Genomic DNA, 13,009 nt, shown 5'->3' with positions numbered 1-13,009 from the left:
GTTGGAAAAATCTTAAAAATGATATTCAATAGGATGTCAAGTAGCTTATTTCATCGAATCTTAGACACTATCAACTGAAAAGCATGCCATTATTTTATAGAACAAAAATAATAGATTATAACTGAGGACATTTAATTGATGGGTTTTCTTTCCAAAAGACCAATAGAATATAGCATTTCAAGACAGGTAGAAGCAATCCCATAATAGGTAAAATGCTGAAGTTAAATGCTAGGTATCGAGAAGTAACAGTGTCATATTCATGAGTATATTCAAAGAAAGAATACCTGATTTTTTATTTTTATTTTTTTGAGACAGAGTCACATACTGTTGCCCAGGCTGTAGTGCAGTGATGCAATCTCAGCTCACTGCAACCTTAACCTCCTGGGTTCAAGCGATTCTTTTACTTGGGCTTCCCAAGCAGCTGGGATTACAGGCATGTGCCACCACACCCAGCTAATTTTTGTATTTTTAGTAGAGACAGGGTTTCACCATGTTGGCCAGGGTGATCTCGAACTCCTGACCTCAAGTTATCTGCCTGCCTTAGCCTCCCAAAGTGCTAGGATTACAGATGGGAGCCATCGCACCTGGCCTTTTAAATCTTTAAATACATGTAAGAAAACCTCTTCTGAAATTATATTCTTGGGAAGAGCTGGCATGTCCTACAAATGGAGTGTCTACTTCCCCTAGAGGTGGGTGAATGTGGGGATGTGAAATGGATGGGTCTGCTGAGGAGTGGGTATAATCTCTGCCTCACTTGAAGACTTTTGACAGACCATTTTCTGAACTTTGTGGTGGCATCCTCCTGGGGTGCAAGGGGACCCACTGCCCTGCCTGGCCCACGCATGGCTGTGACCGGTGTCTCCTCTCCCAGCCATCCTGTTGGCCTCCCGGGAGCTGGTCCGCAGCAAGCGTCTAAGACAGATGCTAGAGGTCATCCTCGCCATAGGCAACTTCATGAACAAAGGGCAGCGTGGAGGCGCCTACGGGTTCCGGGTGGCCAGCCTCAACAAGATCGCCGACACCAAGTCCAGCATTGACAGGTGAGCACCTCCCCTCCTGGTCACTTCCTTGGCCTCTATCTCACCCTACCCTGGGCTCTCCCATTAGGAGGGGAACATCCTAAGACTCATCACCCCTTTCTCTTAACTCCCCAGTCTAGTTTCCGCCTGACCCTTATGCCCAGTTTCCTCTGTCACCCTTAACCCGACTTTTGTCCACAGAAACATCTCTCTGCTCCATTACCTGATCATGATCCTGGAGAAGCATTTTCCTGATATCCTGAACATGCCTTCGGAGCTGCAGCATCTACCAGAAGCCGCCAAAGTCAAGTGAGACTTCCTTCTCCCCGTAATGACCCTCACTCTGGTCTTACTTTCCTCTTTTGGGGCCTACTCTGGGCTTGTTAATGGCTGATGTGAGACCTCGGTTCTTGTCTTCTCAGTTTAAAAGAGTTTAGACAGACACACAGTAAAGGGGATATAGCATAGAACAATGTATTGCAAAAGAAAAAGAATGTCTTGTAAGTTAGGTGCAGATACACCCTGAGAAAGAGAGAGGATTCAGGGAGGGCTGCTTATAAGGATGAGGGCTGTAATAGGAAGACTCCCATGATGGGAGAGTTATATGGTTATTCATAAGGAGGTGGGAAGAGATATTAGGAAGAAAGTTCTGGGTGCTTCTCTGGGGGCACATGAGCAGTAGCTGTACCTGCTTTTTCATACGTCTCATGTCCCATTAGCATCTTAAATCTCCACCCAGGGGTGTGTGTTTCGCTGTCATATTTACTATTATATAATGGGCAAAGGATCATCAGTTTGAAGACAGGAAAAATCAACACACACATGCTTTCTGAAGGGGAAGTCCCTACTGAAGATAGCTTTGCTTGAATGAGTGCAATTACAGTGTGAATGCTGAGGTTTATTGTGTTGACTGTATGGTCACCACCACAGTTACTGTGTCCCAAGAACATGGTCACTTCCTTGACTACTCATCCTGCCTCAGGCCGACTAGGAATGGGCCATGTCTCAGGGTCTGCTTCTGGGAGAACCAAAACAAAGACAATTTGCTCTGAAATCCTTATTTCAGAGATGATTCCAGAAGGAAAGAATGGGGAAAGGAGCCAGAGATAGAATGCCAGTAACAAGCATTATTCAGCCAGTTACCACTTGCAGGCAATTGGTGCTTAACCCCATGAGGAATTCAGGGAGACTGTGTGGATACTTACATCAGTTTTCCCAACCAAAGGGCAAGGTGGCTGGGGCAATCAGACAGCACCTCCTGTCAGTAATGAGCTGAAGGGCTCTACAGGGACAGGGAATAACTCTCTGGCCATAGGTATAGGTGGAAGGAGCTTGGCCTCAAAAAGATGGTGCCCACAGTTGGAAGAGTCGAGATCAGGCCCTACAATGGATGGTCCAAGGAAATGTGGGTACGGCATTACAGCATGCACTAGGCAGGACATCAGACCTCAACATCTAGGCTGATAGATGCCATCTCCAGGAGAACCAGAAACATAATGGTAAATAGCTCACTGGTATCCAGTGCTGTTACTTGCAGGATCACGTAAAGAGTTTACAAGCATTACCTGGTAGTAATCAAGATAACTAGATCTAAGCCAGAGGCCACCGGTTGGAAACCTTCCAATATTGCAGCATGACACTTCTGATCTAGAAAGATCTATAGATTGCAGTATGGATGCACAGAGGCAGGAAGGGGAGGGGCTTTGCCAGGGCCAACATCAGTGGTCACAGCAAGGCTGGAACGCAGGTACACTGACTCCCAGGCCACTGTGCTTGGCTCTGCCCTCTCCCTGAACCAGCCTCAGCACCTCAAGGCTGGAGCAGATGGTCCTCATTCCCCTCCGTGTGTGTCTCCTCACAGCCTCGCAGAGCTGGAGAAGGAGGTGGGCAACCTCAGGAAGGGCCTGAGAGCGGTGGAGGTGGTGAGTACCTTGTCAACGCCTACCTGGGTGAGGGCTGCTGTCAGAAAACCACTGTTCATGCTGTCTGTTACTGCACCTCAAGCTGCTAGACAGGGACATAGAACAACAGGTACAGTGGGAACAGCCTCTAGCACAGGGTCAGCCCTCCAGAAGGAGGACTGGATGACTAGGGCTTACATTTGAGCCTTTTAAAAGGGGTTGAGATTATACCCATGTTACCATCCAACTTGTGTCTATTTGGCAGCGGAGTAGAATGAACCATACATTTGACCCATGCCTATGCTGGATTCAAGTGCATGGGAAAGAAAATCCTCATCCCTTGACTGCCAGCTAGGGGCAGAAAGCACACAATGTGTCAGTGAGACCCATGTCCCCAGAAAGTTCTTCCTTATGTCTCTCTGCCTCTTTCCTGGGCCAGCGGAGGAGCCAGGTCTCTTGTTCTCACCATTCCTGTTCTGACAGCTTCTCAGCTAGTACTATCTCTGGCCCTAGGCTTCCAGAAAACACCAGTAGAGCAGTGGGGAAGTGAGGCAGACTGGCCCAGTATGGGGCTGTCTCTAAGTGTTATCATGTTATCATTCACACCTAGGAACAAGAGATCCTTCCTACCTACTCTGTGGAGAGAGAAAGTGGGTAAGGGGAGAACAGACTTTAGAGTCTGAGAAAGTACGTTTTGTCGCCGCGATGGTGGGGGAAGATGATTTCCAAATTTACAATTGTAGAGTCCTGTTAAGTGCTGCTCAAAGTGTGGTCCATGGACCAGCAGCCTGTGAATCAGCTGGGGGCTTTAGAAAAATCTCTTTAATTTGTGCATGAGTCACCTGGAGTCTTGTAAAAATGAGCTTTGTTAAAATGCAGCTTCTGATCCTGTGGGTCTGACATTTTGTATTTCTCAATTTCTCAGGTGATGCTGCTGGCCCCAGGTCACACACTGGGTCTTGGCGCTCTAGAGAAAGAAAGATGGCAGGGTGGGCTGGCTGCTAATGCTTATAGTCTTTACCATTCTTAGAACTCTGAGATGCAGGGTGTTCCCTCTTCCAAAGGGCTCGATGTGAGTGACAAGAAGGATGGGAGATGCTGTGACCCCTGTTCCCCGGACGCTCATCTTGGCACCAGTCTCAGCAGCACTTTACTCTCCCTTTTCAGGAGCTGGAGTATCAGAGGCGCCAGGTGCGGGAGCCCAATGACAAGTTTGTCCCCGTGATGAGCGACTTCATCACGGTGTCCAGCTTCAGCTTCTCAGAGCTGGAGGACCAGTTAAATGAGGCCAGGGACAAGGTAAGGGTGCCCCAACCCCCACTGCTTGCCAACCCAGCCTTATCTAAACAAGCTTCTTCACCCATTCCTACTGCAGACAGCCCAGGAGGGACAAAAGCAGAGTCACAGAGCTTTGAGGGAAAACTATCTCCTCACTCTTAACAAGACCAACAATGGAAACCATATGCTGCAAATACGGTGGTACATTTATCAGCTATCAGGCACCATGTTAAGTGTTTTAAAGGTGTGTCACCACCTACTTTTTCCCACTTGGCACATATGAACAGTGAAATCAGAGAGGTTAAGTAACTTGCCCCAGATTGCCCAGCTCTAAATGATAGAACTGGGTTAGAATCCTGACACCACAGCCTAGCAGTGGACCTGATTGCTATGCCTCTACTGCTTCTCACACTAACATGCCCAGGGACCTCATGCATGCAGATCTTATTAAAACACGGATTCTCATTTAGGAAGCCTGAGATTCTGTGTTTCTAACAGGCTTGTAGGAGGTGAACCTGCTGCTGGTCCATGAAGCACCGAGTAGCAAGATCTTTCTTGGTGGATACAGAGTGGGCTCAATTAGCAATGGTACCTTTAAGTGCCTGGCATACAGAAGTAAAGCCACTAACTCATCTAACCCCCAATACCATTATGATGTAGATTCTATTACTCCCATTTTATAGAGGAAGAAGCTGAGGCACAGAGGGGTTAAGTTATTAACCAGATAACTAGAGGATCTCTGAAGTTCTGAGTTCTGCCATGTGCTTTCCTGACCTCACGAAGGGCTTCCCAAGGTCTATACGCCTGATCCCAGGCCCACCCCAGGCCTGGGGCTGGCTCCGAGTTGGGCTGTGAGTGAGCCCAACTCTTTACCTGCCCAGGGTGTTAGCCTCAAGCCTATCCTTAGCCTTGTTTCCTCGCCCTTTCCAGCCCTGCCCCCTGTGCCAGCTGTCCCCAGCCTTGCACTGGGCTCTGTGGCTGGAACCCAGCTAACCTCAGGGGCTGTGCCCAGCATGCTCCCGGCACTTTCCAGCAACCCTGTTCTCTCTCCCTTGACAGTTCGCCAAGGCCTTGATGCACTTCGGGGAGCATGACAGCAAAATGCAGCCGGACGAATTCTTTGGCATCTTTGACACCTTCTTGCAGGCCTTCTCGGAGGCCCGGCAGGACTTAGAGGCCATGAGGCGGAGGAAGGAGGAGGAGGAGCGGCGGGCGCGCATGGAAGCCATGGTGAGGGGTGTGCTGGGCCTGGGACTAAGGGGAGATGGGTGCATGGGAGGAGGGCAGGGACTGGGCCATGCCATAGGGGTGGGTATCAGCCCCAGGAGACAGAAACTTCTTCCTAGCCTGAGGGAAGAGAGCAGTGTGAGGCGGGGAAGCCTGTATGTCCTAGGCAGGAGGAGAGTGGGGCCAACAGATACAGGTCGGCAGCATGGCCATGGCCTGGGAGTTAGCTCAGGGCTGAGGGGCTGCCCTGATCTCAGACCCTCGCTCTAAGAGGGTTCCTGCCTCCGGCACCCCACCCGCAGCTGAAGGAGCAGAGGGACCGTGAGCGGTGGCAGCGGCAGCGGAAGGTCCTGGCTGCGGGGAGCTCGCTGGAGGAGGGAGGCGAGTTCGATGACCTGGTGTCGGCCCTGCGCTCCGGGGAGGTCTTTGACAAGGACTTATGCAAGCTCAAGCGCAGCCGCAAGCGATCAGGGAGCCAGGCCCTGGAAGTCACCCGGGAGCGGGCAATAAACCGGCTCCATTACTGACCTGGGGAACTGGCCACATGGGAGGCCGGTAGACAGGGCCGGGTGAGAACGGGGATGAGCGGAGGCGGTGGTGATAGTTCAACCATTTGGTGCTTGGTTTAGAACCCTAGGCTGGGTCCTGGGGTGGGGGGCTGTGTGTGGCCAGACCAGGCGTCTCCCCACACTTACCTTAAGGGGCTCCTCTCATCTCCCCTTCACACGATTCCTTCTGCGTCCTGGCCCCAGGGCTTATTCTGAGGCTGGCTTGGGACATCCCTGGAAAGCCTCCAACCAGGTAACCCCAGGCTGAGAGGGCCCTGCTCCCCATCCCCTACCATGGGCACCCCCATATGCTGGCACACAACAGTTCCAGATCCGCACTGGAGAGGTCCACGGCCTTGTCCGGATTTCCTGTGCAGCAGCGGGAATGATGATGAGGGGCCCCGAGAGGAAATCCAGACCCTGCCCCTCAACGGGAGGCTCAACAGAACATCGACCTGGGGCAAACTTCCTCTTGAAGGCAAACAGAGGCGCCATTATATATTCTAGTTAGATCAGCTCTGGTAGGTTCCAGAGAACAGTGTCAGAAGGCTGATGCAGGGACCAAAGCCCTCAGGACAGAGTAGCAGTATCTGTTGCCCATGTCACAAGTCCTCTGGCCTCTCTCTGCATGTCTTAAGTCTCCCTTCCTTTCCTCCCCTCACCTCCATCTGTCTACTAATCCACAGTCCTAGAAGAAGACTCACCTATGGGCTTCCAGAGTTATGGCTCACTACCAGGTGCTTGATGAATCTGGTAAGGGAGGGGCTCAAGAAAGACCTCATTCATCACCACACTTCATGCCTTGGGCATATCCCACGTCCCCACCTCCCGGACACCTGGCCATTGTTGTGAAGCCAGACAGTGACCTCAAATGTTAACCTGGAGTCCCCTATGGCCCCTCGACAGAGGGCAGCACTTGAATACTTAGCTCCATCCCACAGCTCTCTACTTCATATAAATAGTTCAGGCCCTCCCACCCACTTATCTAACAGCCTCAAGGCAGAAACCACAGTGGCCTCTGTCCAGCCTGTAGGCAGCCACTTAGAACCATGTGTCCACTGGCGCTGGAGAGTTGGTTCCTGAGGTCTCTGAGGGCCAGAGCTGCACTTTGGGTTAAGATGCTGTCTCTAAGGGTATCCCCTCTGAGGCATTCAGATGAGGGAAACTAAGGAGATGGTGATGGAGGAGGAAGGCTGACATCCTCTGGGGAGCACATGCCTGAAGGGGCCAAGGAGGAAGCCTGGGCTGGGGGGGGGGGCACATCCCCACCTCTTGTGCCCAATTTGGTTCTTCAGCCTTACAAGGGGCTCCTTCTGGTCTTCCCATCCACTCCTACCTTCCATGTTGTCCATGTCGTGCTGGCCTTGGTAAATGGGATGGCCGTACCTAGACAAAACTCCTTTCTTCTAAAACTCCATGAAGGCTCTTATTTTCAGTACTGTGCTCCGAGTTGTTGACCTTTCATCCTCTGTGAGACTGGTCCTGCCTTGACCTCTACCATCAACCAGCTCTTGGCTCTTCTGCCCTTCCCTGTGTTTCTCACTTTCCAACCTAATCACCGGCTCAGGGTTATTGCCAGTGGAGACTGGTGAGCTGGGCCCATTCTCAGCTGCCTCTACTTCTGCCTTTCACCTGCATCAGACTCCTGGGGCTGGGACTGTAGTCGCTGCGGGGGAAGAAACCCAGTGTTGATGAGCCCAGCATGTGTGTTGGTTTGAGGGGGCGGGCAGCGCGTGTGTTCTGGTGGGAGGGACCTGAGCAAGTGCAAGCCTGGCTGACACAGGTGTGAAGAGGCCATCCTGGAACCCAGGTGAGGGCAAAGATGAAGGCTTCCAGGCAGAGCAGCTGCAGAGTTTGGCTATACCCATCTGCACCCCCCGAGCTCCCACTGCAACACAGGCATTGGGATGATAGGTGGTGGGTGAGACCTCTAAATGTCCTCTCCCAAACTGGCTAGGCTGATGTTAACTTAACCCCCAAGGGGCAAGGGGCAGGGAAGAGGGGAGGGCTCCACAAGTGCGTCTGGCCTTCCCATCCACCGTGGAAGACTGGATACGCACCTCCAAAGACAAGGACTACGGAAGCTGTTCAAGACACATTTGATCTTCAGAAAAGCTGAATCTGGTTTAACTGCTGACAGAGGGCACAAATACGTTGTTCCAGAGCCCAGCCTTCTCACTCTAAAAGATATTTTTTTATTTATTATTTTCTAGATCTGGCCAGTGGCTCTGGTTCTAGATGCCACTGTAGCCAGGTTTCCAACAGTGCCTTGCACCACGGACTCATACTCAACTCAGAAGGGGCTGGTGCCCAATGCGGGTGGCTGAGCTGATCCTTAATATGTTAAATGTCTTCGCCTCTTAATGTTTCTTGGTCTTGCTTTTTTCCATGTCCTCCCCACCACTCCTGCCACCTTTAAGTTTCTCCAGCTGTCTAATTTCCTGGCCAATGTAAAATTCATCATCAACCTAATGCAACCTTCTCAGCAGCAGCATTTCTGCCCTGTGATGGAAATAAAGTGTTTAGGGCAGTGGGAGGAGAAGATTCTCCAGGTGAATGGGGAAGGGTCTGTTCCAGCCTCTCCCCACTCCCACCAACTGAGGAGCTGTCGCCATCTCCCCCCACCTCTACCAGGGATGCCTTCACACCAAGGCTATTCTTACCAGCTGCCTCCGATGACAAATGAGGCTAAATGGACAAAGTCTGCAGTGTCCTTTTTCACTTGCACCTTTTTTATAAGAATATATTGTAATACTAAAAAATATTAAATTCATACCATCCCTATCCATTCTGCCTTTAAACTTGTGCCTCCTTCCTATGAGGGGATTTGGGGTGGGCTAGGAGTGGTATCCTGGAGCCAGCTTGTATCAGCTCTGAGAACCAATTGTTCGCATTTTCAGGAATTTGGCAAGCCATTTGACATTACATTGGTAGCTTGCAATTACGCCACGTGGGAGTATTTATAATAACAGAAATGGTCTTTACCGGAGAGCTGACTGTTCAACATTTGCCAGCACACCTTGGCAGAGGGCAGAGGGGAGGCAGGCAGGAGGCACCACTGAGGATAGACCCAAAGACATCTAACCAAATTAGAGAGCCCAGCAGGCCAGAACAGTGTTTGGGGATGTGAAAACCAGGAGCGTCTAATTGTCCTCTCTGATCTCCAGTAGGAGGTGATGCAAGCAATGAGCTTTGAACAACCCTGGCCACCACCTGACAAAAAGTTTCCCTTACATGATGCATTTCTATGCCTCCCACTTCACTTCACATTCTCCCACAATGGGGCTATACAGAGAATATGCCCCTTCTTCCCCCAGGGCAATGTGTCTTGGGATAGGGTTAATAGGTACAACCTTCCCTGTGAAATGGCAGCAGCCCGGTGCCCTACCTACACAGTGTCTTCATTCTTGCATCTGCAAAGTTGGCATCATAGCTTTATTTGTGCGCTGTGAGGGTGAAGGCAATCTATCGTCGTCTTCTTTCCCTGATATGCTCCAGAATCAAGAGGGGTGGGTGAAACAGCCATGAGCAGGGCCAGGTGTGGGCTGCGTGGTCCATCAGGAGTCCTTAGGGCTGTGACCCATGTGTGCATATCCTGTTTCAGAGGAGGGGTCCTGAGGAAAGGGGGCCAGCAAGACTGGGCAGCGGTTAAGCTGAAAGCCTGCAAGTTTGAAGGGACGCAGACTTGGGCAGAAGGAGAGATGAAGTCAGGGCAGGACAGGGCTGCGGCTTCACGGACTGAGGGAGGCAGAGCTGCTGGGGAGAAGCTGGGATGCATTACTCAGTCAAGCTTGTGCTCTGCTCTCCTCAAAGTGGGCTCCTCTGCTTAATGAGCCCTTAATCTCTCCCCAGGAGGGCAGGAGAAGAGAAAACCCAAAATGAGAAGGAAAAGTTCTGGGCTGGACTGTCTGAAACTGGTGGTCTGCAATAGTCCACAAAGAACATGATTTCTCAGTTACCTAGCATTGCTGGCTGCAGTCCCGCTCCCATGACCTTAGTGTCTGTCCCGGAAGGCTTGAGGGCCTGCTGGTATCTTCCCTAAAGAAAGGAAGCTCCATTGATCATTAGAGATCATCTAGCAGCAGGCCTAGTAGTACAGCAGGCTCTCTTCGGGTTTACTGCTCAAGGTAAACAGTGACCGTGATTAAAGGAACCTGACCTCTTTCCCTCAGCCCAAATTGCATCCCATCTCCAGGCCTGGCTGGGCCATGGGTGAGAATGGCAGGAAGGAGCTAAGCCCGATGGAAGTCCCCGCGCTGGCCACCAGTCTTGCTAATGAGCTTGATCTCCTCCAACACGATGTCCCTGCTGACAGCCTTGCACATGTCGTACAGGGTGAGGGCGGCCACTGCAGCAGAGGTCAGGGCCTCCATCTCCACCCCGGTGGGGCCCCGAGCCCGGCAAGATGCCCGGATCTCCACGGCATGGCGTGTGCTGTCCAGCTCCAGCTGCACCTGGGCGTGGCTCAGGGCCACGTGGTGGCACAGAGGGATCAGCTGGCTGGTCAGCTTGGCTGCCTGGACTCCAGCCAGCTGGGCCACCACCAGGGCATCTCCTTTCTTGAGCTGGTTCTGCTGGACAAGCTTGAAGGCTACAGGCCCCAGGAGGACCACGGCTGAGGCCACAGCCACCCGTTCTGTGTCTGGCTTCCTGCCCACGTCTACCATTGCTGCCCGTCCTTCCGAGTCCACATGAGTTAGTTGTTCTGAGGTTAGCTGGGGTCCTGAGGGGGCAGCAGAAGCCCAGGAACCTGGGCTAAGGCACTTTGAGTTGGCATCTGAGTCTGCATGGGAAGTGTAGTGTCTCTGAAAGGAGCCAGACCCCAGCTGCTGCTGGGCTAGAGGAGGGGTCTGGGGGACCCTGTATCCTTTCCATAAAGTGGCCATCTGGCTGGAGAAACTCATTCTGGATCTTAGACCCTCAACATGGAGGGCATCCCAGGAGGAAATGCTTGGATTGGCTGGTGGGGAATCACGGAACATCAAAAATAGCTCTGCAAGTCAAGAAGAAAAGAGAAGAAAGACTAAGTCCAAAAGGCAATTATTTTTCCCACCTGTACTCCCCAACCCTCTTCCTATCCCACCTCAAGTTCTCTTTCACAGTGAGGGGAAAGAGGAATGAAGAACAAAAAGCTTAGCGGGAAGAGACAAAACAGAAGATCCACAGATAGATTGCATCCAGAGTCCCAGTTCACAGCCCTTCTCACCCAGTGACGGATGGGGTAACAGCCCTCCCAGACACTGCTGTGCCAGGGTGGCGCAGGGTGACTCCGGGCCCCCTCCTCATGAAAACCTTCTCATTTCTCAAGTTCTCTCAAGCAGCAGCAAGCTGAGGCCCAGATCACATGACCTGTGAATGTCCCTTCAATTTTCTTAAACCTAGAGCTAGGTCTCACCCTAAATTACCAATTACACTTATTTTCATCTTCACATTCTCCATGCAGAGTTAATATAACCATTTAGTTTACAGACAAGATAATAAGAGGAATACTTGATCTACTTAAATGTTTTTCAATCCCCTCAAGCACATCAAAAGTGCACACAAACTGATGGCCTGATTCAGATGGTGCAGAGGGGGTCTGGGGAACGGCGCAGGCTCTTGTTACTCAAAGGGTGGCTGGCTCATGGACCAGCAGCACCAGCACTGCCTGAGAACTCACAAGAGATGCAGAATCCCACCCCAGACCTCCCAAGTCAGAATCCAAATGACAAAATCCCCAGTGATTCACATGCATTCTGAGATGCCCTGTTCTAGGCCACTCTTGATTGTATAGAAAGCAGACTAATTACCCAGTGTCTCTGAAAGTATGAAGCAAATGCTCCCCAGCTTCCCATCATACTCTAAGCCCTGGACTTGTCAATGTCAGAGGTGCAGCCTCCCTTCTGGGGAGATGCTGTCCAGGCCATGAAGGTGCCTCAGCTTGCATCAGGGCGCAATAAGAGGACTTTGATGCTGGGGGAGGGAGGAGAAGAGATAAGAGTCTTCCTCCCAATGGCGAGCTGCCTTTGCTTTCCTGGGCAGGTGGTGGGCAAAGATGGTCCTTGGGCTGTCTCTAGCCTGTTTTCCTCTGGGCCACTGAGCTCACTCTGCTCCAACCTCTACAAAAAGGATCTTTCGTCTCATTTTTCCCTCCTGCCAGTGGCACAGTTCAGGGGGCCCAGACCTGACTGTGGGCAAAGGGTCAAGGCCTCACCTGCTCTAATCTGGGCACCATGCCAGAGGGGCAACAGCCACCCTACAGCTCCTCAGTGACTAGCCCAGCCCCCAGGGGTAGGAGACCACATAAGGCCTTAAAAAGGGGGACTTTTGTTTGAAGCATCCTACACACAGTGATACGTCCTATGCAGATAATCCCGAGAGTTAAGGAATTGGGAAGCTGAAGTCTTGGCCATCTCCTCCGTGGAAAGGTGAGTAACATTATTAACTTGCTGCCTCAAGCTCTGCCCAGCCCAGCACAGATGTGTGGCCACACATCCACCAGTAGGGGCTAATGGCCAGATAACACGGTGCATGGATCAGTCTATACTACAGAGGACACCCGTCATGGTATCCAAACTGGGAGATTTTAGAGCTGAGGAAAAGGCCTCTGTTTTAACGGGGATCTCAATTCTCAGGGAGCCGCTAACTTAGTGATCTTTAAATCTGGTGGACCATCCCTCTGCTCCAATTTCTGGTGAGACAGAAGGTTCATTTCTGTGGCAGATATAGTAAGGGGGATGATGAACAGGGAGGGAAGAAACCACAGAACCTTGAAGGTTAAGAAGAGATGAAGGAGGAATAGAACACACACAAGGATGAGCACATCAGCATGAAATGCAGGAGCTGGGGGTGCCTATGGCATGGCTCCCACCCCACGGGATCCCCAAATGACAAGGGTGAGTGGTTACGTACTGATGGGTCACCCACCGATGAGGATCATGGGCCGGTTCTTCATCTGGGAAATACTGAACATGCCTGGGGTGAGGGAAAGATGGGGAGGGAGAAGAAAGCAGGGGAAGGGGATAGAGAGGGTGAGGAGAGCAAAGTTCACTGAAAC

The 13,009-nt window shown here is 51.5% G+C and overlaps 2 protein-coding genes across 9 annotated transcripts in view; one reads left to right on the top strand and one right to left on the bottom strand.

Moving 5' to 3' along the window:
* DAAM2 (dishevelled associated activator of morphogenesis 2) overlaps positions 1 to 8,762 on the top strand; it is a 117,911-nt gene extending 109,149 nt beyond the window's left edge. For all 6 annotated transcript variants that reach the window (XM_037732504.1, XM_037732503.1, XM_017511767.2 and 3 more), the window contains 6 exons: positions 872 to 1,040; positions 1,221 to 1,328; positions 2,881 to 2,941; positions 4,088 to 4,219; positions 5,258 to 5,428; positions 5,728 to 8,762. In XM_037732504.1, coding sequence (XP_037588432.1) covers positions 872 to 1,040; positions 1,221 to 1,328; positions 2,881 to 2,941; positions 4,088 to 4,219; positions 5,258 to 5,428; positions 5,728 to 5,952 — 866 coding nt within the window. In that variant the 3' untranslated portion in view covers positions 5,953 to 8,762. The remainder of the gene's footprint in view (positions 1 to 871; positions 1,041 to 1,220; positions 1,329 to 2,880; positions 2,942 to 4,087; positions 4,220 to 5,257; positions 5,429 to 5,727) is intronic.
* A 625-nt stretch (positions 8,763 to 9,387) lies between these two features.
* Positions 9,388 to 13,009, bottom strand: part of MOCS1 (molybdenum cofactor synthesis 1) — a 34,524-nt gene continuing 30,902 nt past the window's right edge. Inside the window, exons 10-11 of one of the 3 annotated variants that reach the window (XM_017511773.1) lie at positions 12,865 to 12,927; positions 9,388 to 10,966 (exon numbers count right to left, since the gene is read on the bottom strand). In XM_017511773.1, the coding sequence (XP_017367262.1) occupies positions 12,872 to 12,927 (56 nt within the window). In that variant the 3' untranslated portion in view covers positions 9,388 to 10,966; positions 12,865 to 12,871. The remainder of the gene's footprint in view (positions 10,967 to 12,864; positions 12,928 to 13,009) is intronic. The other 2 variants (XM_017511769.1, XM_017511770.1) reach the window with 2 other exon arrangements.

This window comes from Cebus imitator, unplaced genomic scaffold, assembly GCF_001604975.1.
Source record: "Cebus imitator isolate Cc_AM_T3 unplaced genomic scaffold, Cebus_imitator-1.0 Scaffold451, whole genome shotgun sequence".
Taxonomy (NCBI): domain Eukaryota; kingdom Metazoa; phylum Chordata; class Mammalia; order Primates; family Cebidae; genus Cebus; species Cebus imitator.
This window is presented reverse-complemented; position numbering and strand designations above follow the sequence as displayed.